The following is a 24,203-nucleotide window of genomic DNA, read 5'->3' as shown; positions in this document are numbered from 1 at the left end:
AATAATCCGTTTGTAGGCCTAATTAAAGAAAGGTTGTTTTTATGTAATGTATCATGATGAAACGCACTCAGACATTAAGCAAGCAATGTGTTTGGACTCTAATTTGTCCATAACATCAACTGGCATAGGAACAAAGAATCCAAGCCAAGACCCAATTGACTTTTGTATTGTAATAACTATGCCTTATATGTAATCACAAATTGGCAGTATAAGAAAAAGAATGGCAAGAAAAAACAAGTGTATGTACCTTGTTATCCTGAATGGGAAGCTTATCTGTTCCACCATAACACCTGTTGCCAAAGTTTTCACTCCTGTTCATAGTCCATCTTTAAGACAGTCTACTCTGCTCCCAAGGGTGTCTGTGCTCCTCTGCACTTTTAAGATGTGCATTACCATGCATGACCTCAACACAATCCTACAGTCTTTTTTGGAGAGAAACGTCAACCTTGGTTCATCCAGTTGTTTAACAGGCCACAAGGGTCACCATGTTCCCACGAGGCTCGCTCCTCTGATTTTTTTTAATGGTTCCTGTGACTTTTGTATTGTCTAATAATCAAAAATGTATTTTGTTTTCAAAAGGAATTAAGTAACACCTTGATAAGCAGAACTGGTCAAACTGATGTCCATTACAACATTTTGATGAGAGAAGTTCTCATTTTATTTAACAGGTTTAATAAAATATTACCTACACAATGTGCTTGTTTCAGGTTTTTACATGAGTCAGAAATGTTTGTATAATGTCAGTCCTCACCAAATCCTCCTCTCTTATTCTCCTCAGAGAGCGCAATATTTAGGGTTCTTATTGGATAAAGTCCCCTCCTGATGTTTTTTAGAAGAATGTCTGTCAGCTCAGCTGCAGTCATGTGATCTGGTAGATACCACCTACTGTGTTATGTTGAGTGGTAAAACCTTTTGTCTGTTATGCAGTGTAGCTACGTTCAGTTTCTACCCATCCAATCAGTCTAATGCCAATTTTGTCAGGTTTGGAGTTGCTTCATACCAGGTTTGGAGTTGCTTCAAGTTTCAGGCTCTGTCAGGCTCACTGTTTGACCCCTGAATCGGCCTCAATATTTACATTTACAAACAAGTAGTGACATATATGAAGCACAGATCAATAAAAGTTGAAATTTAACAGTCTGCTGAGCAACTCCCAGTCTTTTGCAAAGGAAGAATTCTGCTATTACACATTCAGTGTGTGTGTGTGTCTCTTTAGACAGGATAGCAGGTTTCCCGTCTTAATTTTGTCAAGGTAAGAACGAACATTTGGGAATTTATGACATGGCTTATGATTTCATTGACTTACACTTTCATTTATACAAGTCATAAGGTTTCAGCTAAACCTTTTCCTCGGTGTAATAGTGGTAGGCCTAATAGTAACATATAGTATAGTTATAATTATAGTATAACACTTGAGGTTGCCCTTTGATTATGTGTGTTCATTTAAACCAAATGTCACCAAACTTTCCATTTAATTGCAAACTGTTTTTTGAATGTTGTTTTCCTGGTTTTGGTCTGTTATGAAGAAATAGCAAGTGGTTAATGTCCCTGGTTATAAAATATTAAAGTGTTTCCTCTCAATGTGTACTTGTGGCAAGGCTTGCCATTAGGTAGATACAGATAGTATAGCTTGCTGGTGGTACCAGCTGCTGGTCTCGCTAACCAGATTTACCAGAGCAAGAGAGCCCAAAATGTTAAACTGTTGGTCTGTTGGTTAAACCTGGTCACCATCTTTCAGGTGTTGTTTTTAAATGAAGAATGTAGTTGCCATACAGAGAGGGAGGCTAGAGGGAGAGACGGGATTATAGACTTCTAAATATGCCTCACAAATTATGTAAAAAAAAAATAGAAAACTATACTGGTGAGAATGTTTTGTATGATATACCTCAGTACATACCTGTTTTCTTCCAGGGAAAAGTCTGTTTTGTAATGTTTTCTATTTTCAAATGAGATACACTGCTGTACCATGCTAAAGAATTTGATAGAAGTGTTATGTGTTTGTCATTGCGAAAGACTGGATTATCGAGCCTAAATGTCAGTTTCCTGTCGTCCTTCACCTGTCATTCATTCCATTGACAGGAATTGAGTGGGCCAGTCTCATTGAGTAATAGCTTGTTACCCTCTGTTGTTTCAGGCTGGCTGTTCATGGACATGGACCTTCGTCTACTATCACTCCTGTTGTTCTGTGTCTGCAGACAAGGACTAACTGTAAAGCACTGAAACTAATCATCAACATCAATCGTGCTTTTTCTGAATGATGTGCAGCATTCTCATATCCATGTTTTTCCCTTCAAGCAGAATGGAGAAGTATCAAATGATGCTCCAATCCCTCTGGTCCCTCTCATCCCATTGATGCCCAGCCACCCTAAAGAGGTCTGTTGCCAAAGCAGAATACACAGCTTGCATACCCTCCACGTGCCTTTTTACTCTACATTCTCTTAACCCCACACAATCCACTTTTCCAGGAATCAGGGACTTCTGCCCCCAGTACACAGGAGCCTCAAAACACAAGTCCCACCTCATATACGAGCATCACTCATCTCCTCGTGACAGCCAGTGCCCTGGGCGGGGGCTCATCTGAGGAGGATAATCAGGGGCAGGATGGGGGTTGTAGGGCCCAGGCTCGCAGACCAAAATCCAGGCAGGCCTTAGCTGGTGCCATTCAGAGGCTGGGCATGAAGCTTTTGGGCCAGATGAAAACAGGACCTGTGCAGCCCAATGTCATTATATCCCCCCTCAGCATATCCCTGGCACTCTCCCAGCTGGCTCTGGGTATGACATGTTCAGTTTTTGGTGTTTTTTTAGGAGTGATTAAAACTTTTTAGGAATGTAGGTATCTATACTCTTTCAGTATCAACTGTACTTGGCATGGTTTACAGTACCAGCATCATAACCTCTTAGCCTATGTCCCAAATAGCACCCTTTTCCCTATATAGTGCCCTACTTTTGACCATAGGACACGTTTAGACTCAACATAACCTAATTGAATAGGTACTTGTTTGTTGTAAATGGTAAGAGCTCAAATCAAATTGTATTCATCACGTGTACAGATAACAGCAGGAATAAAATGTGCAGCTAAATGCCTGTGTGTTAGTTCACTCAACATTGCAGTCCAATAATCAATAACACTATCAATAAGCTGCAGCATGTTACATCATCATGTCTATGTATGTATCTTAGGAGCCATGAATGAGACAGAGGAGCTGCTCATGCTTCATCTCCATGGAGACACTCTGCCCTGCTACCACATGTCTCTACACTACTTCCTGGAACGCCTCCGCAAGAGCGACCTGCAAGTGGCCGCACGCGTCTACCTGCAACCAGGTGAGTGCTTTCTACTTCAGGGATGGGGTCAATTCCATTTCAGTTCCAGTTAGTTCATGAAGTATACTGAAATTCCATTTCCAATTCTCTTCAATGCTTTTCATAGAGGAACCATTGGAATTGGAATTTGTTTATTTTCTTAACCTTTTACTGCAGTGGGCTAAATCAGGGTCACACAGTGTTTCTAGGTAGTCTTAAACAAATCTACTTTGAAACAAAAGTATACACCTCACACACATTTATGGGCTTAAAAGAAAGAAGACCATGTCAGATATAGAGTTGAAATGTAGTGAATTTTGATTTTACATCCCAATATTACAGTTTATATACATCACAGAAGACGGAAATATAACAAAATCATTTGACAAAGAAACACTGGATTTTCAACGTTTAAAATCATGTTTATTAATTATGAAATTATGAAAAATATGAATAACATTCCACCCAACAGGCCACTAGAGGGCAATTTGGTCATTTGACTGCAGGAAAGGGAGTTGAAATGGTATTGACCCCAACCCTTCACTGGTTACTTGAGTAAGAGGGTTAGGAAGTTAATGGAACATAAAGGAAACGGACCTGGAAATGGAAGGAAGCTAATGACAATAGACACATGTTATGATTGAGTGTTCAGAAGTTCAAACAAGTGACATTGAATGAAACAATACTCTAAATGGCCAGATTTAAATAAGAAAGTACTGATGTGTTACTGACTTTATGACTTCACGATAACATTAGGATTTTGTCTGAGTCTTTTGATGTCTGTTTCAGGGTTTGAGCCCAAACCAGAGTTTATTCATCAGTCTCAGGATGTATATGACTCAGAGCCAGTGACTTTGGAAGGGATGGCTGAGGTCAACGAGTGGGTAGAGAGGGCCACAAATGGAAAAGTGACTGACTTCCTGACCAGTCTGCCGCCCAATCTGCTTCTCATGCTCGTCAATGCTGTCCATTTCAAAGGTTTGTCATAGTATCTATCTACTGAATTCACAATTATATTTCCTGCCTGGCATTATCAGTCTGTCTGTCCTTAAATGTTTTTCCCCCTAATATCTCCATAATCACCCATTGGCCTAAATAGGAGAATGGAAGGCTCGCTTTGACCCACGATTTACCTCCAAAGATGTCTTCTACATTGACGACAAGCACATGGTCAATGTTGACATGATGATGGGGCCCAAATATCCCTTAAGTCTGCTCATTGATAATGATCTGGAAGCTCAGGTAAGACTCTCAATCCCTTTTGTCCACTTGACTATTTATGTTTTTCATCATTTTACCATCCATCACTCTTTACATTTTATATATACTGTACCTGTATACTGTTATATTATATTTCAGATATGACTCCCAAATGGTATTTGTCTCCTTTTTTTGGACATATTGTCTTCTTTTTGTAATTTCTCTCCTTTAATTTCTCTATTCACCTTCCTACTTTCCTGAGGCACAAAATTGTTGCACTAAATTACATTCTATTTCTCATCATTCTCCTTGTCTTCCTGTGCAGGTGGCTCGCTTCCCCTTCAACAATCAGATGAGCCTGCTGATAGTGATGCCCATGAATGGCCAGGTGAACGTATCAGCCCTCGCAGCAAAGCTCAACATTTCTGACCTGTACAACCGCCTGCCCAGAGAGAGACCCATGCAGGTCAAGCTGCCCAAATTCAAACTGGACTACAGCCAGGACCTGCAGGAGGCTCTGACCAACATTGGTAAGTAGTGGAAGATCCATCAGCAGCATAGATTAATATGTGAAGGGAGTATATTGGTGAAGACATTCTCAGATAATAAGGCTTGAAGCACAAGGGAAGGAGAGATAAAGATTTAAAACAATTGTTCCATGTTATTCTTCTACGCTAATTGAAATTACTGCCAGAAGCTGTAAGTCTTTTGAAAACTTTAGAACTGCCACTCTTTCTCTTATACCTAAGTGTGTGATTTGTCTTATTCTCAGGTATGGGGGAGTTGTTTTCTAGTCCCAACCTGGCAGCCATAGCTGAGGGCCCTCTGCTGGTGTCCAGTGTGCAGCACAAGTCCAGTATGGAGATCACTGAGGAGGGAGCAGAGGCTGCTGCAGCTACCAGCCTGGTCATCTCACGGTCCAACCCCTCTTTTACTCTCAACCAGCCCTTCTTCTTTGCCCTCATGGACGATAAGACACAAGCACCAATCTTCCTGGGCGTCATCGCCAACCCTAACCCTGGAGCTTCTACTGTGCAGAGTAGTGGAGGGTCTGCCAACCTAGATAAAGTACGGTTCCCCATTGATGACAAGAATGACAAGCATTATCATCACTCTTTTGGTGGGCCACCCAAGTAAGCCGAAGCCTCATTCACTGTGGGGAGATTGAGACCATTATCTATTGACCTTGAACTGCACTGCTGTCTGTCAGAGAGGAAGCAAATCCAGATGAGCAACTCCAATGCATGACCACAGTCCAATGGTCAGCTGGATTGAAATGCAACAATTGTTCTAAATGTGTCAAATATAAACAAGCAACGGTTGTTTTTCTTTTATTTTAAATACACAACACACTGAGGTGCCCCACATTCTCTAATGAAGTTTACTGCTGATTAAAAATACTAGTATTTCTATCTGATGTTTTGGATTAAATGTATCATGAAAATGCAATATTGTGTCCGGATTTATTACGCTACTTGATGAGACATTAAACATGTCTAAATCCTGTGAGATTATTTGGTGTTTTAGACATTTTGGCCCTATATTTTACATTTTATTTTGTGCATAATTTATGAATAACAAAGATGCCCTATCAATGCTTTAGGTCAACTCTGCAGTGCTGTTTTATGTCTAGATTAAAAGAAACTAACAAATGGGTTTGACAAAAACGGTCAATTCACGTCAAGCTTTCTCTGTCCTGCGCTTCTGTTACTTAGATCAAGCTCTCAGCCAGGGCACAATAAAGATGCCATTGTAACGTGTTACTTAGCACGCATAAACCTACATAATATTCCTCACAAAACATTGCAAAGAGCTTTTTCCCTTATATTTACTGTTAAAATTTGGAATTTTCAGAATACAAATCATGCCACACAAATCCAGGTAGGCAAACAAATTACCAAAGGATCACTGAACTGCAGCTATTCAAAAAACCCATGAGGTGGCGATATAAGATCTATTTGAGATTCAGCTCAGGGTTAGTAAGGACCTGGGATTCTATGGATTTTATATGGTGGGGAAAAAATATGCAAAATTAGGGGTTCAACAGCAGCAAAGCTGGAGAAACCCTACTGTATTTGTTCCAGTTCATTATTGCAAGGGGTTAAAGCAGTGACGCATTATGGTGAAAAAATGCAAATACCTGTGCGATCTGAAGGCCCAGGATTGTGCAATTTAGCAACATGGTAAAGACCCAAGGGCCCATGGTGGTGCTATAACAAGCAATTAAAAATTTTCACTTTGAAAGGTCTGCCCCTGCACCCTATGTGAACTAAAGTCATATAACTCACAAGGAACAAATTTGCCTCAAACTCATAAAGTCCACCATGATGGATTTTGTGAGAAAAAAATATATATATACACTACCATTCAAATGTTTGGGGTCACTTAGAAATGTCCTTGTTTTTGAAAGAAAAGCTAAGTTTTTGTCCATTAAAATAACATCAAATTGATCAGAAATACATTGTAGACATTGTTAATGTTGTAAATGACTATTGTAGCTGGAAACGGCAGATTTTTAATGGAATATCTACATAGGCGTACAGAGGCCCATTATCAGCAACCATCACTCCTGTGTTCCAATGGCACGTTGTGTTAGCTAATCCAAGTTCATAATTTTTAAAGGCTAGTTGATCATTCGAAAACCCTTTTGCAATTACGTTAGCACAGCTGAAAACTGTTGTTCTGATTAAAGAAGCAATAAAACTGCCCGCCTTTAGACTAGTTGAGTATCTGGATCATCAGCATTTGTGGGTTCGATTACAAGCTCAAAATAGACAGAAACAAAGACCTTTCTTCTGAAACTCGTCAGCCTATTCTTGTTCTGAGAAATGAAGGCTATTCCATGAAAGAAATTGCCAAGAAACTGAAGATGTCGTACAACGCTGTGTACTCTTCCCTTCACAGAACAGTGCAAACTCGCTCCAACAAGAATAGAAAGAGGAGGCCCCGGTGCACAACTGAGCAAGAGGACAAGTACATTAGAGTGTCTAGTTTGAAAAATAGAAAAAGATTCCTGTCTTGCAAGAAATTATGCACAGAATGAGCAGTATGGCTGGTGGCATTGTAATTCTGGAGGATCATGTCATGATGAGCCTGCAGGAAGGGTACCACATGAGGAAGGAGGATGTTTTCCATGTAACGCACAGCTTTGAGATTGCCTGCAATGACAACAAACTCAGTCCGATGATGCTGTGACACACCACCCCAGACCATGGCAGACCCTCCACCTCCAAATCGATCCCGCTCCAGAGTACAGGCCTCGGTGTATTGCTCATTCCTTCGATGATAAACGCGAATCCGACTATCACCCCTGGTGAGACAAAACCGCGACTCGTAAATGCACTTTTTGCCAGTCCTGTCTGGTCCAGCGACAGTGGGTTTGTGCCCATAGGCGACGTTGTTGCCGGTGATGTCTGGTGAGGACCTGCCTTACAACAGCCCTACAAGCCCTCTACCAGCCTCTCTCAGCCTATTGCGAGCAGTCTGAGCACTGATGGAGGGATTGTGCGTTCCTGGTGCAACTCGGGCAGTTGCTGTTGCCATCCTGTACCTGTCCCGCAGGTGTGCTGTTCGGATGTACCGGTCCTGTGCAGGTGTTGTTACAAGTGGTCTGCCACTGCGATGACAATCAGCTGTCCGTCCTGCCTCCCTGTAGCGCTGTCTTAGGCGTCTCACAGTACGGACATTGCAATTTATTGCCCTGGCCACATCTGCAGTCCTCATGCCTCCTTGCAGCATGCCTACGGCACGTTCACACAGATGAGCAGGGACCCTGGGAATCTTTCTTTTGGTGTTTTTCAGAGTCAGTAGAAAGGCCTCTTTAGTGTCCTAAGTTTTAATAACTGTGAGCTTAATTGCCTATTGTCTGTAAACTGTTAGTGTCTTAATGACCGTTCCACAGGTGCTTTTATGGTTCATTGAAAAAGCATGGGAAACAGTGTTTAAACCATTTACAATAAAGATCTGAGAAGTAATTTAGATTATCCTTGAAAGACAGGGTCCTGAAAAAGGGACATTTCTTTTTTTGCTGAGTTGAGTAACGAAAAAAGTGTTAAATAAATCAAAATATATTTTATATTTGAGATTCTTTAAAGTAGCCACCCATTGCCTTGATGACAACTTTGCACTCTCTTGGCATTCTCTCAACCAGCTTCATGAGGTAGTCACCTGGAGTGCTTTTCCAACAGTCTTGAAGGAGTTCCCACAAATGCTGTGCACTTGTTGGTTGCTTTTCTTTCACTCTCTAGTCCAACTTATCCCAAATTACCTCAATTGGGTTGAGGTCGGCTGATTGTGGAGGCCAGGTCATCTGATGCAGCACTTCATCACTCTCCTTCTTGGTCAAATATCCCTTACACAGCCTGGTGGTGTGTTTTGGGTCATTGTTCTGTTGAAAGCAAATGATAGTTACACTAAGCACAAAACAGATGGAATGGCTTATGGCTGCACAATGCTGTGTTAGCCAAGCTGATTAAGTGTGCCTTAAATTCTAAATAAATCACTGACAGTGTCACCAGAAAAGCACCATCACACCTCCTCCTCCTCCGTGCTTCTTGATGGGAACCACACATGCGGATATCATCAGTTCACCTACTCTGCTTCTCACAAAGACACGGCGGTTGGAACCAAAAATCTCAAATTTGGACAGATCAAATGAGAGATTTCCACCGGTCCATTGCTTGTGTTTCTTGGCCCAAGCAAGTCTATTTTTATTATTGTAGTCCTTTAGTATTGGTTTCTTTGCAGCAATTCGACCATGAAGGCCTGATTCTTGCAGTCTCCTCTGAACAGTTTATGTTGAGATGTGTGCATTACTTGAACTCTGTGAAGCATTTATTTAGGCTGCATTTTCTGAGGCTGGTAACTCTAATGAACATATCCTCTGCAGCAGAGGTAACTCTGGGTCTTCCTTTCTTGTGGCGGTCCTCATGAGAGACAGTTTCATCACAGCGCTTGATGGTTTTTGCGACTGCACTTGAAGAAACTGTAAAAGTTCTTGAAATGTTCCGAATTGACTGACCTTCTTAAAGTAATGATGGACTCTTTGCTTATTTGAGATGTTCTTGCCATAATATGGACTTGTTATGATTCCATAGGTGTTATTTTATTCTACAATGTAGAAAACAGTCAAAATAAAGAAAAACCCTTGAATGAGCAGGTGTGTCCAAACTTTTGACTGGTACTGTATATAAACAAATACTTTTTCTCAAGTAGTATTTTGCTGGATGACTTTCACTTTTATTTCAGTAATTTTCTATTTAGAAATCTTTACTTTTACTCAAGTTTGACAATAGATGCCTTTTTCCATGACTGATTTCTGCTGTCTGTGCAAGCCCAGAGGACTACACAGTGAATGGTCACAGAACACCATTACACTTCTTGGCTAATCATGTACAATTGCAAACATGATTCGTTTAGGCAAGTAAATGTGTTGTTATCTATGAGGTGTACAGCTAGTAAAGGGTCTAATTTCAGAATTTGAGTTATCAGTTCCATTTGAAAAAGCTGTAATCAAAAGCTATAAACAAATGTTCAATATAATTATATAATAAATATTGAGATAACTGGTCATAGTTTACCTACATAATTGTTATCGTTGTTTATTCTCTCAGAGAGAAACAAAATCCGTCATTAATCTTAATTGATGTGATATTGAAAACGTTGTAGTAAAGGTATTCAGGATCCCACCACCATTAAACCTAGCTTAAGCCTCCTCTCTCTCTCTCTCTCTCTCTCGCTCTGTTTCTCTGTCTGTCTATCTCCCATCTTTTTGTTCGTGAGCTCTCTTCACTCTCCTATTACCCATCATTATGTTCGTGAGGTCTCATCCCTCTCCTATTATCTTTTGGGATACTGAGTGCCGCAGCGGTCTAAGGCACTGCATCGCAGCGCTTGAGGCGTCACTACAGACCCGGGTCCAAGCCCTGGATGTATCACAACCGTCGTGATCAGGAGTCCCATAGGGCGGTTCACAATTGGTCCAGCGTCGTCCGGGTTAGGGGAGGGTTTGGCCGGGGTAGGCCGTAATTGTAAATAAGAATTTGTTAACCGACCTGTCAGGTTAAATAAATGTTAAATAAAATAAAGAATATCTGCTGCGGGACTCCCCGTTCCTCCCCCTTTCACTCCCTCCCTTCCCCTGAGCTGCTCGACGCAAAACAACCCGTCCCTAGTACTCCAACTTTCTTTACCACAGTATCGCCTTAAGTCAAAGGATGGCAGCATTTCTGAAATCTCTTCGGAATCTGAAGAATGAGATCGTTCTATTCTCTTCCCCGTTACTTCTTCTCCCGCTGCCTTTAGTCATTGGAACAAAGGTATGTAAATTGTCACACGTTTTGCACAGATTTATACACACGTTTTTAAACGAAAATATATTTGATGCATCTTGTAAGCGGGTTTCATATTTTTGTTTAATGATATTGTTTAATGCAAAGGAGTTGGTCATTTCTGACTAGTTTTCTATATTTGAACGATGTTTGTATATTTACATGTATCATAAACCTTCAATTAGACATGGTACTGAAGCAGGTCTAACTGCATTCCGTGGTTGAGAGACATTTAGTCATTGAACATAGGTTTTGTTGAGCCTTGCACCTGTTGATGCAGCCTGAACAGTGAGTTACAGCATTTAACCATTTTCTTTAAAGACATCTATATATTTATCTAGAGTGACTTACAGGAGCAAGTAGGGTTAACTGCCTTGCTCAATGGCACATTCACAGATTTTTCCCCAACTCAGCCCAGGGATTTGAACTAGCAAGCTTTTGATTACTGGTCCAACATTCCTAACCATTAGACTACCATCCTCCCTGTTCCTGCCATCCTCCCTGTTGTTTTAATCCTATATGGCAGATCATGTCCAGCCTGGGAACACTAGTTACACTGAATCCTCCTGTCATAGGTTATATCCCAAATGGCACCCTATTCACTATAGTGCACTACTTTTGACTAGAGTATCCTGTTGCCTCTGAAACTGAGACGCTGTCCTTGTGTTGCCACTACTGCATCACACATGGGGCTATACGTATGTTATCTTTGTCTTATCCTTGGTGTGTAGTTTCAGTGTATCCGAATCAATACTAACGTTATCACAACTAATCTGTCACACACACACCCACACACATCATAGAGGACTGCTGAGTGATACGTGTGGTCTGATCAGTGTACAGTTGAGACAAACAAGTGCTGCCATGGATTACAACACAGTGATCTTTAACCCCAAACAACATGTCTCAGTACCAATCAGCTATAATCTATCCCATTAGGATGACATGTTAATTTTGTGTTATATGATTTTTCTGTCCCTAACAACAGTACAGCTCTGCTATCTTAATTTGATCACTCTGTTGTCGCAGAGAATATTCCCGAGCAGCAGGAAATGCAAATTGTAGTGTATTCAAGGTTTGAAAAGGCTTCTAAAGTTTATAATTTTCACTTTAAAATGTCAAACTTTATTTGCCCTAACAAAAAAAATCTATTGATTATCATTCAAATAATAATTCACAATTCCTGTTGCTGCAGGATTATTGTCCTGCTGTGAGAAGCAGGGTATTACATCTGTATGAGCCAGCAGTATTCGTTCCCAGGTGTGGTGGTGTTGGATGTTCTGACCTGTTGGTGACCTGTTGGATGATATGTATTTGTTGTGCAGGAGGCAGAATGTGCCTATGTGATCATACTGATGGCAGTGTACTGGTGTACAGAGGCCTTACCGCTGGCTGTCACTGCCCTGCTCCCTGCTGTCCTCTTCCCCATGTTTGGCATCATGCAGTCCAAAGACGTAAGCCTGTGAAGACATCTTTCAATAACAAATACTATATAATTCAATAATTATAATACTATATATTCAATAATAAATACTAATCAAACTGTACTATAGTAGCCTACTGACATTCAATATACTTTGCAATGGTGTCTGCACATTGTTGTAGTAGATACAGTATTGGTAGATGTTTGCATGTGCATACACAAATGCACCGTGGACCCATGAGTCACTTATGTGTGTTTTCCAGGTGTGTATGCAGTACCTGAAGGACACCAACATGTTGTTTGTGGGAGGACTGATGGTGGCGGTGGCAGTGGAGCACTGGAACCTGCACAAACGCATTGCCCTCCGAGTGCTGCTCTTTGTAGGGGTGCGCCCCGCTCTGTGAGTGATCCTCAACTAACTAACTAACTAACTAACTAACCCATCAATACAAATCCCCTGCTATGTGTGGGACTATATCTATCTCTAGATAAGGAAAATCAGTTCATCTTTATGACTATCTACAGGTTTGTTATATTGTATTGACCTTGCCATTATACATGATGTGGAAATATTGCCTAACATTTGACTCTCTCAGTTTCAGAGGGTATTCTGCCTTTTACTTGGTCTGATCCATCTCAGTAAAGCCCTTTGAGAGACTTTGAATTTTTTTAGCATACAATCTTAGAAAAAAAGGTGCTATCTAGAACCTAAATGGGTTCTTTGGCTGTCCCCGTAGGATAACCCTTTAAAGAACCCTTTTTGGTTCCAGGTAGAACTCTTTTGAGTTTCATGTAGAACCATTTCCACAGAAGGTTCTACAAGGAACCCAAAAGAGTTCTAACTGGAAACAAAAAGGGTTCTACCTGGAACCAAAAAGGGATCTCCTATGGGGACTGCCGAAGAACCCTTTTGGAACCCATTTTTCTAAGAGTGTAGAAGAATGTACCATTTTATAAGCCTTGTTATAAGGACTTCTAAAAGCTCATACCTACTTATAACAAGTTATAAAGCATTAAACCTGTATGCTATGCTTTAAGTTAAGTGTTACAGAAAATTCTTATTCCACATTTCTTTGCTGAGGCCTGTGTTTCCTCCATAAAGATCCTGTAATTCCTATGATTCTCTATGTCATTTTATGGTTTCCTGTCTCTCCAGTCTGATGCTGGGCTTCATGGGGGTGACAGCCTTCCTGTCCATGTGGATCAGTAACACAGCCACCACAGCCATGATGGTGCCCATCGTCCAGGCTGTTCTGGAGCAGCTCAACAACTACACAGAGACTGAGATGCCTGTGATCCTCAGCACTGAGGAGAACCCCCAACCGCAGGACCCCACTGACAGCAAACAGACGGAGAAACAGGCAGAGGGACATGGTGAGCACTGAGCAGAGAAGGACAAATTAATGAACAGTTCAGTTGTGAGTTTATTGAAAGGGGTTATTATCCATTGAATGAACTCAGGGCTTATCAAGTAAGCTTATCAAGGAACGTAGGTATGCGCAGTTTGCAATGCAAATGAGTTTTCTTTGCTTTGTGACTACTTGGGCTATGTTAATGTTCCTATTTGGACTGTTTGCCCAGTTGTGGTGACCTGTTTAGATCCACTTGTGGAGGCTATCTGGCGTAAGGAAGCTGCAGACAAGAAGAAGATGTGTAAGGGGATGACGCTGTGTGTCTGCTATGCGGCCAGCATCGGGGGCACTGCCACCCTCACAGGGACTGGCCCCAATCTGGTGCTCAAGGGACAGATGAACCAGTGGGTACCTTCAGCTATGGATTGTGTCCTCAGCGTATTTTAGTACATCTTTCAAATCATGTATTTTCAAATCATATTTTTCTTTATGTGCTAATGTTTATAATATTTTATGTTTTCCCTCAGACTGTTTCCTAACAATGGAGATGTCATCAATTTTGCGTCCTGGTTCGGCTTTGCTTTCCCCAACATGATCCTGATGCTTACCATGGCTTGGCTCTGGCTGCAGTTTGTCTTCATGGGATTCAAGTGAGTTTCAGATTAAAAGGACATGTTTTATCTTTCAGTCAGAGATCATCCTATTCAATTCAATTTACTACTGAAGTCACCCTTTAAGTCTTAACCCCTTTCTCTCCCTCCATTCCCAGTTTTAAGAAGACGTGGGGCTGTGGGGCAGTAAAGACAGAGAAAGAGATAGCTGTGTACAATGTGATCAAGGAGCAGCATCGTCAGCTGGGCTCCATGTCTTTTGGAGAGCTGAGTGTGTTGGGTCTGTTCAGTTGTCTGGTGGTTCTGTGGTTCACCAGAGATCCTGGCTTTGTGGCAGGCTGGGCCACATACATCTTCAACACTGATGCAGAGTATGGCTGTCTACTGTTCATAAATACTACACTGTACATGCACAGCATATTACACACGCCTAGTATGCTTTCCAAATGGCATCCTATTCCCTTTATAGTGCACTGCTTTTGACCAGGGCCCATATTGCTCTGGTCTAAAGTAGTGTGCCATAAAAGGAATAGGGTGCCATTTGAGACTCAGCCCTAATCAATACATAGAAGACTTGAGACCATTACAAAAACATTATATGGACAAGTTATACACTATATATGCAAAAGGATGTCGACATCGCTTCAAACTAGTGGATTTGGCTGTTTCAGCCACACCCGTTGCTGACAGGTGTATAAAATCAAGCCCACAGCCATTCAATCTCCATAGACAAACATTGGCAGTAGAATGGTCTTACTGAAGAGCTCAATGACTTTCAACGTGCCACTGTCATAGGATGCCACCTTTCCAACAAGTAAGTCCGTCAAATTTCTGCATTGCTAGAGCAGCCCCTGTTAACTGTAAGTGCTGTTATTGTGAAGTGGAAACGTCTAGGAGCAACAATGGCTCAGCCGCGAAGTGATAGGCCACACAATCTCACAGAACGGGACCGGTGAGTGCTGAAGCTTGTAGCGTGTAAAAATTGTCTGTCCTCGGTTGCAACACTCACTACCGAGTTCCAAACTGCCTCTGGAAGAAACGTTAGCACAATAACTGTTCATTGGGAGCTTCATGAAATGGGTTTCCATGGCCAAGCAGCCGCACACAAGCCTAAGATCACCATGCGCAAATGCAAGCGTCGGCTGGAGTGGTGTAAAACTCGCTGCCGTTGGACTCTGGAGCAGTGGAAACGCGTTTCTAGAGTGATGAATCACGCTTCACCATCTGGCAGACAGTCTGACGGACGAATCTAGGTTTGGCCGATGCCAGGAGAAGGCTAACTGCTCCAATGCATAGTGCCAACTGTAAAGTTTGGTGGAAGAGGAATAATGGTCTTGGGCTGTTTTTCATGGTTCGGGCTAGGCCCCTTAGTTCCAGTGTAAGGAAATCTTAACGTTATAGCATACAGTGACATTCTAGACGATTCTGTGCTTCCAACTTGTTGGAGGCCCTTTCTTGTTACAGCATGACAATGCCCCTGTGCACAAAGCGAGGTCCGTACAGAAATGGTTTGTCATGATTGTGGAAGAACATGACTGGCCTGCACAGAGCCCTGACCTCAACTCCGTCGAACACTTTTGGGATGAATTGGAACGCTGACTCCGAGCCAGGCCTAATCGCCAAACAACAGTGCCCGACCTCACTAATGCGCTTGTGGCTGAATGGACGCAAGTCCCCGCAGCAATGTTCCAACATCTAGTGGAAAGCCTTCAGAGAAGACTGGAGGCTGTTATTGCAGCACAGGGGGGACCAACTCCATGTTAATGCACATGATTTTGGGATGAGATTTTCAACGAGCATCGTCATGTTTCTCACTTCCCACATACTTGAATACTTCACAAGAAAAAATAAGCAAGAAAACATGAATTGTGTGTCTGAATGCTGACACCACCCTTTCTTTATCTGTTCTTCCCTCCAGGTATGTAACTGATGCCACAGTGGCAGTGTTCATCGCTGTCCTTCTCTTCGTCCTGCCTTCCAAGCCCCCACGCTTCTGCTGCAGGAGGTCCCGAAGCTTTGACACTAGTAAACCATGTTTTTAAACCACACATAAAATGTAACAAGCACGGTACCTGATATTCAGTATGCTACTTTAGTATCTAAGGATATGAAGACTTGAAGACCATTACAATGGCATGTCTGTAACAGTGATTTGGTAACCCCTCTACAGAGCTTCAGCACCCGGCTGGCCCCACACCAGCTCTGCTGACCTGGAAGGTGGCCCAGAAGAAGTTACCCTGGAGCATCGTTCTCCTCTTGGGGGGAGGGTTCGCCCTGGCCAAGGGCAGCGAGGTGAGAGACAAGGGCCAGTATGTACATACAGATGTAGGATCTCCCTCTTGCAGGAGAACTTTCCTGACATGCAGGACATTTCAAACTTTGAGGTTAAAAAAGGCTTCTGAAGTTTGTACGAAAAATGTAGCAACCCCTTCTAAAATGACCATTAATTATAATCCACATAATAATTCATTTCCTTTTGCTGCAGGATTATTTCTATGCTGTAGCAAACTGGCTCAAATTAAGATTCTAGATCTGTACGGTGTAATCCTTGTTTGCTTTCCACAGAAACATTTTAAACAAAAAAGTCAGATCCCCACTGAGAACTGAATCATTCTACATTTCATCAGGATCTTTGTGACAAAGGGCCATTTTTGATTAGCTAACACAGCTCCACCCTGTACACTTCCCAAATACGATGACACATATGGCATATCATGTGGGATCACACAGGTGACATATCAGCTGCTTACTTAGTCACTTCAGTGGAAACGAGTACACTAAAATCCACCTTTCTGTCTTTGCATACTGTACACAGTATGTACAGGTAACTGCCAAAATAAAGGAAACACCAACATAAAGTGTCTTAATAGGGCGTTGGGTCACCATGAGAATATTGCATATTAATGCAATGTTAATTGCTTGTTAACTCAGGAACCAAACCTGTGTGGAAGCACCTGCCTTCAATCTACTTTATATCCCTCATTTACTCAAATGTCCTTTGTTTTGGCAGTTACCTGTACATATGTAGATGTATGTGGGTCTGGTAATGTATCCGACAGCATAAGAAGAGTGCCATGGTTGTTTGACTCATTGTATGGTTATGTATGTGCCCCTGCAGGAGTCAGGTCTGTCTATGTGGATGGGGGACCAGATGACTCCCCTCCACACCATCCCACCCTGGGCCATCGCTATCATCCTGTGTCTGCTGATGGCCATCTTCACCGAGTGCACCAGTAATGTGGCCACTGCCACTCTCTTCCTACCTGTCCTCGCCTCAATGGTAAGACTCAACACAAAACTCTGTATTAATAACATAATACTAAGCCCTACTACACAATATTACACAATACTACACTACTGCACAATACTACTACACAATACTACACCACCACACAATACTACACTACTACACAATACTATACTACACTACAATAATACTACACAATACTACAATACTGCACTGCTATATTACTACACAATACTACAATACTACACAGTGCTACACTACTACACAATACTACCGTATTACACAACTGTAAGCAGGAATACAATAGCTGTCCAGTCTGGTAAACTGCTCTGACACTCAGACATGTAGAGTACATGCAGAAGCAGTAGTAGTAGACTACTTGCAATGGGCTGCAATACTGTACAGCTCCTTGATGTGAAGTGCAGTAGTTACCAGTCTCCCCTATAGGAGTGCAGCATTGAAACTACTCCCAGTGGAATCTAGCCTACATGTCCTTGTTTGGCTGCCCTGGCCTGTAGTTGCTTGGGTTTAATACATGTGGTCCCCTTCCCTGGGCCCTTCCTTCTATAGCCACCCTACCAAACACACCAATTAAACTCTGTGGCTTGTACTGGTGCCCACCCCCATCCATACTGACGAATGGTATTACTGTGCCCGGTGACCAAGCACTAAGAGAGGACCCAAGCTGGGCCATGCCGGAATGTTCCAAGCTGGGGTATAGAGAGAGGAATTTATTGAGGTCAAAGCCAACAGGAGAGCATGAAGATGACATAAGTGTGGAAAAGGGTGAGTGAAAGAGGGAGAAGAATACTGTAGGAAGAAAAATGGGGTTAGTGAACCAACTACTACTTACAGAGAAGTCTGGGAAAGAGAGGTTACTAGGACGTGTGCTTTTGGGTCTAGCTGCTTGTTTTATGTGTCTGTAACAGACTAATACAAAAATGAATCCAACTATATAATATAACATCCATTATATCCATCGAGGAAGAGCATGACAGAGGGATGAGAATTATGACATGAAAAATGATCCAGCCAGTATTCATTTTCAAAATAATTACTATCGTGTTAATTTTTTGGGGGAGACTAAACAACTCTTTAGAGGCTCACATTCTAATCTATGTTCTGCTATGACATTGTGATTCTACACCGTTCTGGAGAAATCTGTGGTGCGTTTCCATTCTGCCTGCCATGACTCAGATCCCAAACAACATAGCATGCATCTTAATTGCATCTTTATTGCACACGCCTAATGGACGATTTTGAACCCTAGAATTACAAACACTAAAATCAGATACTTATGAGCCAGTGATTACGGTGCAGAAAAGCAGCACAGAAGACTAGAGTGTTGTCATTAGGTATGCACTCCAAATGGAACCCTATTCCCTATATAGTGCACTACTTTTGACTAGGGCGCATGGCCTCTGATCAAAAATAGTGCTCTATGTAGGGAAACGAGTGCCATTTGGGACTCGCCCTTAGCCCAGGCTCAGACAGCTAAAAATGTGTGTTTGTGTCTATGTGTTTATTTCAGTCCCAGTCCATTGGAATGAATCCTCTGTACGTCATGGTGCCTTGTACTCTCAGTGCCTCCTTTGCCTTCATGCTACCTGTGGCCACACCGCCCAATGCTATCGTCTTCTCATTTGGCTACCTCAAGGTTTCTGACATGGTGAGTTAGAGTACACCATTTTACAAAGATAATATTATCTACTGCATTGTCAATCTTTTTTTTATTAATTAACAAAAATAATAATAGCAAACAAATCCTAATCAATTTAGGAAACTTCTTATATTGTCATTTACTAATAAGTTGGGGACAGTTGTCCAGTCCTATAGTTAATTTGATTTCAGTATGAATGATGAATGATTGCTAACAGACCCTGAAATCACACCCAGTTGTGCCTCCCCTCTCTCGCTCCCAGGCTAGGACAGGTATAGTGATGAACATCATCGGCATCCTGTGCATCACTCTGGCCATCAATAGCTGGGGCAGGGCCATGTTCCACCTAGACACCTTCCCTACCTGGGCCAACACTACTGGGGTGTGAGGGTCCCCGGGCCAGGCCATGAGGAACACATGGAGGGCCCCGAGAAAGGAATCAACGTGACTGGTCGTGTTAGTGTGTTGGGTGTTGGGAGAAAAGCCACGTAGCTTCCATTATGAAGGACACTTGAATCACCCTGTAGAAAGAACGATGGATGGATGGGTTTAACTGGAGAGAAGAATGATGAAGGGTGGAGAGTATCACTACTGTACTTTTAATGCTGTAATGTGTTATACAGAATGTCCAGTCCTATTCAAAATGCCCAAGCATTATCTCTATCAAATCAATCACATGTATTTATAAAGGCCTTTTTACATCAGTCGATGTCACAAAGTGCTATACAGAAACTCAGCCTAAAACCTCAAACAGGAAGCAATGCAGATGTAGAAGCACGGTGACTAGGAAAAACTCCCTAGAAAGGCAGGAACCGAGGAAGAAATCTAGAGAGGAACCAGGCTCTGAGGGGTGGCCAGTCCTCTTCTGGCTCTGCCGGGTGGAGATTATAACAGTACATGGCAAAGTGTTTCTAACGTTCATAGATGACCAGCATGGTCTAATAATAATAATAATCACAGTAGTTGTAGAGGGTGCAACAGGTCAGCACCTCAAGAGTAAATGTCAGTGAACATGTTCTCAACTTCTCACTCTCAGACGTACAGTTTCTGTTTCATATTTGTTGGTCTGTTTATATCTCAAGACTCAAGAGTTGCTTAAAATCCATTTGTGGTTTACTGTTTTTGATTAACTTTTCCTTTGCACAAAATATTCTGAACTACACTACATGCCCAAAGGTATGTGAACACCTGAACACACCGCCTGGCTCGCAGTAGGCGTTCCAATTCATTCCAAAAGTGTTAGATGGGATTGAGATCAGGGTTCTGTACAGACCAGTGAAGTTCTTCAACACCGATCTTGACAAAACATTTCTGCATTGTCATGCTGAAACACGAAAGGTCCTTCCCCAAACTTTTGCCAAAGTTGGAAGCACAGAATCAACTAGAATGTCATTGTATGCTGGTGCGGTAATAGTTCCCTTGACTGGAACTAAGGGGCCTAGCCCAAACCATGAAAAACAGCCCCAGACCATTATTCCTCCTCCACCAAACTTTACAGTTGGCACTATGCATTTGGGCAGGTAGCGTTCTCCTGGCATCGGCCAAACCCAGATTTGTCCGTCAGTCTGCCACATGGTGAAGCGTGATTCATCACTCCAGAAATGCGTTTTCACTGCTCCAGAGTCCAATGGCGGTGAGCTTTTCAACACTCCAGCCAACGCTTGGTATAGCACATGGTGATCTCAGGTTTGTGTGCGGCTGCTCGGCCATGGAAACTAATTTCGTTAAGTCTCCCGACGAACAGTTATTGTGCTGACATTGCTTCTAGAGGCAGTTTGGGACTCGGTAGTGAGTGTTGCAACCGAGGACAGACAATTTGTACTCACTACACTCTTCAGTACTCGGCGGTCCCATTCTGTGAGCTTGTGTGGCCTACCACTTTGTGGCTGAGCTGTTGTTGCTCCTAGACGTTTCCATGGGGAGGCAGGTAGCCTAGTGGTTAGAGTTAGAGTGTTGGACTTGTAACCGAAAGGTCTGTCGTTCTGCCCCTGAACAAGGCAGTTAACCCACTGTTCCTAGGCCTTCATTGAAAATAAGAATTTGTTCTTATCTGACTTGCCTAGTTAAATAAAGGTAAAAATACATTTTAAAAACTTCACAATAACAGCACTTACAGTTGACTGGGGCAGCTCTAGCGGGGCAGACATTTGACTGACTTGCTGGAAAGGTGGCATCCTATGACGGTGTCACGTCGAAAGCCTCTTGAGCTCTTCAGTACAGCCATTCTACTGCCAATGTTTGTCTATGGAGATTGCATGGCGGTGTGCTCGAGTGTATACACCTGTCACCAACAGGTGTGACTGAAATAGCCAAATCCACTAATTTGAAGGGGTGTCCACATACCTTTGCATATATAGTGTATGTTTCCATGACCAAACAATGTATGTCATCTTCTCTTTGTGTTAATGTATAGTCTTAGTCTTAGATTAACTTGTTTTGATTTTGCTAGTACTCAATGGTGAAATGTGGTGCATTGTACTTGAACTTTGAATACTGTATGACTGTACAACTTGAGATGACTCTGTACATACTTTATCTCAACTTTAACCGTTGGGGCTGGAAAATGCAAACATATTGAAAACTCAGATACGTGAATACACTGTACAATGGATATTTACTGTGTGCTGACGCGTTGATGTTTCTCCTTTGTTATAACAGTAATATAATGTGTATTTCAATACTTTTTTATTTCATTGTTGTAGTATTATCTTGATCAAAAGTTGTATATTCATGAGATGTAATATAGTTTATAGTGTATTATATATGGAGTTTGCTACTGTACACTCTGAAATGGCCAAAATGGAAAGGAAATGTCTGGGCTGCTTGCATGTACAGTCAGAGATGGGCAGAAATTACAAGATACAATTACAAAATATCATAAAGATCAAAATATCAAAAATAAACTACAAAATACTTGTATTTTGAAATGTTTTTAATTAAAATATATTTATTTTATATTTTAAAATACAGAAATACATTTGCAAGTAGCCAGCCCGAACAGCAACAACATTCTCAGCAATGGTTACAAAAACATTTTCCTTGCTATGACTGTGATGAGTTGTTGTTTATCTTAGTTGAATGCACTGACTGTATATGTGAAAATGCACATGCCAAAATGAACTGCAAAGCACACTGGGTATTGTTATTGGCCTTGTTTCAGGGTTATGTCTAGATGGGATACAGCTTCACCTAATTATCCTAACCTGCTATGTAAGTTCTCCTAAACCTGCTACCATAAGTCTGTTCATGTAGTTCATTTAGCAGACGCTTTTATCACACCATATTTCTATCAGACTTCTCATACCAATGCAAGGTGAAAGGGAGCCACAAAATGGTGAACCGCTATAAAAAAGGAAAACACAATACAGCTCTTGAAAGTATCTTGTTACAGAATACATTGGAGTGTAGTTCAGCCCATTGTAATACAAATGACAAACTACATCTCTGTGTACAGTGCCTTATAGGTTCATGCAATCCTGTATACAGATTTCACTAGTTTGATACACTGTTGCAAACTGATCATGTGAAATAAATACAACTAAGAGGAAGATAAAATATGTATTAATCTTAACGGACCAAATATGTATTTTTTAATTCACAATTGTTAGGTGTATATCTCTTTCACTTAAAAGAACAGTACATTAGGTAAGTGTTGCCTGGGAAGCATAATGTTACTTAACCTCAGTTGCTATTAATAACTTCATTCAGCCGTGTGCCATTAGTTACATAATGAAATGTGAAATTGTTGGTTGTCTTGGAAAATGAATCACTAACCCAGGATAAATTCTTTCAAGGAGAATGGCACATGAAATGCTGTCCTTCCTGGAACATTGTGAAAATATATTGTACCTTGTCCACATTTCAGTCTGGACAGAAGCGTTGTTAAATGCAGTCAAGAACACTGTGTACCTTTCTTATATATAAAGGAATGACCTATTCTCATACAAATAGATTAAAGACATTGCTTATCCCTAAAGAGTGTGACTTACAGTGCAGTTTGAAATACAGTATATAGATGGAGGGGAGCTGTGCCAGCATTAATGTCAGAGGTTGGTTTTGTATTCTTTTGTTGGCTTGAGTTATGTTCTTCCCAGCAGGTCCTGGAATGTAAAGAAACCCCTTGTAAACTTACATTCATTACAGTTGAAGTCGGAAGTTTACATACACCTTAGCCAAATACATTTAAACTTAGTTTTTCACAATTCCTGACATTTAATCCTAGTAAAAATTCCCTGTCTTAGGTCAGTTAGGATCACCACTTTATTTTAAGAATGTGAGTGGGTCAGAAGTTTACATACACTCAATTAGTATTTGGTAGCATTGCCTTTAAATTGTTTCACTTGGGTCAAACATTTTGGGTAGCCTTCCACAAGCTTCCCACAATAAGTTGGGTGAATTTTGGCCCATTCCTCCTGACAGAGCTGGTGTAACTGAGTCAGGTTTGTAGGCCTCCTTGCTCGCACACGATTTTTCAGTTCTGCCCACACAATTTCTAGAGGTAATTTCTAGAGGTCAGGGCTTTGTGATGGCCACTCCAATACATTGACTTTGTTGTCCTTAAGCCATTTAGCCACAACTTTGGAAGTATGCTTGGGGTCATTGTCCATTTGGAAGACCCATTTGCAACCAAGCTTTAACTTCCTGACTGATGTCTTGAGATGTTGCTTCAATATATCCACATAATTTCCCTCCCTCATAATGCCATCTATTTTGTGGTTGAAAAATGAGTTTTAATGACTCCAACCTAAGTGTATGTAAACTTCTGACTTCAACTGTATAGAATAACTAGTTTTATTTGTGACCTATAAACAACTATCATAGGAATTAATGTTGTCAGTTATGGTCAAAGTAAGCCCTTTGTAAGAAATGCTGTACATTTAATCAAATAATCAAATAAATGTGGGGGAGATTCCAGGTTTTCTGATTTCCTGGTGCCTCCCTGTATGCAGATTATTTGACAGATATTATTTCAAAATAATATGAATTTATTTATTTTAAGACAATTATTGATGACATAAGTCAATGGTGCCACCTGTCAATGATTTTAGATAGCGGTATAATGATGATTTATATGGTTTGAC

At 41.4% G+C, this 24,203-nt stretch overlaps 2 protein-coding genes across 3 annotated transcripts; both read left to right on the top strand.

The window, feature by feature from the left end:
- Positions 1 to 904: 904 nt before the first annotated feature.
- On the top strand, positions 905 to 5,949 carry serpinf2b (serine (or cysteine) peptidase inhibitor, clade F, member 2b). 2 transcript variants are annotated; one of them, XM_090223433.1, is made up of 9 exons: positions 905 to 1,249; positions 2,132 to 2,205; positions 2,296 to 2,370; positions 2,463 to 2,769; positions 3,178 to 3,321; positions 4,090 to 4,278; positions 4,400 to 4,542; positions 4,826 to 5,030; positions 5,273 to 5,949. In XM_090223433.1, the coding sequence occupies exons 2-9, from the start codon at positions 2,143 to 2,145 to the stop codon at positions 5,635 to 5,637; spliced, it is 1,491 nt and encodes a 496-aa protein (XP_090079559.1). In that variant the 5' UTR covers positions 905 to 1,249; positions 2,132 to 2,142; the 3' UTR covers positions 5,638 to 5,949.
- Positions 5,950 to 10,402: 4,453 nt separating this feature from the next.
- Positions 10,403 to 22,039, top strand: LOC110507775 (Na(+)/citrate cotransporter-like). Its single transcript, XM_021588002.3, has 12 exons — positions 10,403 to 10,817; positions 12,155 to 12,283; positions 12,516 to 12,652; positions 13,409 to 13,626; positions 13,834 to 14,008; positions 14,132 to 14,254; positions 14,374 to 14,586; positions 16,134 to 16,240; positions 16,386 to 16,507; positions 17,334 to 17,495; positions 18,994 to 19,131; positions 19,385 to 22,039. Exons 1-12 carry the CDS (start codon positions 10,716 to 10,718, stop codon positions 19,508 to 19,510), a joined length of 1,752 nt encoding a protein of 583 aa, XP_021443677.3. The 5' UTR covers positions 10,403 to 10,715; the 3' UTR covers positions 19,511 to 22,039.
- The last annotated feature ends 2,164 nt before the right edge of the window (positions 22,040 to 24,203 follow it).

Source organism: Oncorhynchus mykiss, chromosome 27 (genome assembly GCF_057628025.1).
Source record: "Oncorhynchus mykiss isolate SJ-2025 chromosome 27, ASM5762802v1, whole genome shotgun sequence".
Taxonomy (NCBI): Eukaryota; Metazoa; Chordata; class Actinopteri; order Salmoniformes; family Salmonidae; genus Oncorhynchus; species Oncorhynchus mykiss.
Note: the sequence above shows the minus strand (reverse complement) of the source record. Positions and strands in the feature narration are given on the sequence as shown.

Bases quoted from the DNA above. Each gene is read 5' to 3' on its own strand.
- serpinf2b (XM_090223433.1), top strand. From the start codon at position 2,143: ATGGACATGGACCTTCGTCTACTATCACTCCTGTTGTTCTGTGTCTGC. The intron at 2,206-2,295 runs GTAAAGCACTGA...CCCTTCAAGCAG, and splicing joins TCTGCAGACAAGGACTAACT to AATGGAGAAGTATCAAATGA. The intron at 2,371-2,462 runs GTCTGTTGCCAA...CCACTTTTCCAG, and splicing joins TGCCCAGCCACCCTAAAGAG to GAATCAGGGACTTCTGCCCC.
- LOC110507775 (XM_021588002.3), top strand. From the start codon at position 10,716: ATGGCAGCATTTCTGAAATCTCTTCGGAATCTGAAGAATGAGATCGTT. The intron at 14,255-14,373 runs GTGAGTTTCAGA...CTCCATTCCCAG, and splicing joins TTTGTCTTCATGGGATTCAA to TTTTAAGAAGACGTGGGGCT. The intron at 17,496-18,993 runs GTAAGACTCAAC...TGTTTATTTCAG, and splicing joins TACCTGTCCTCGCCTCAATG to TCCCAGTCCATTGGAATGAA.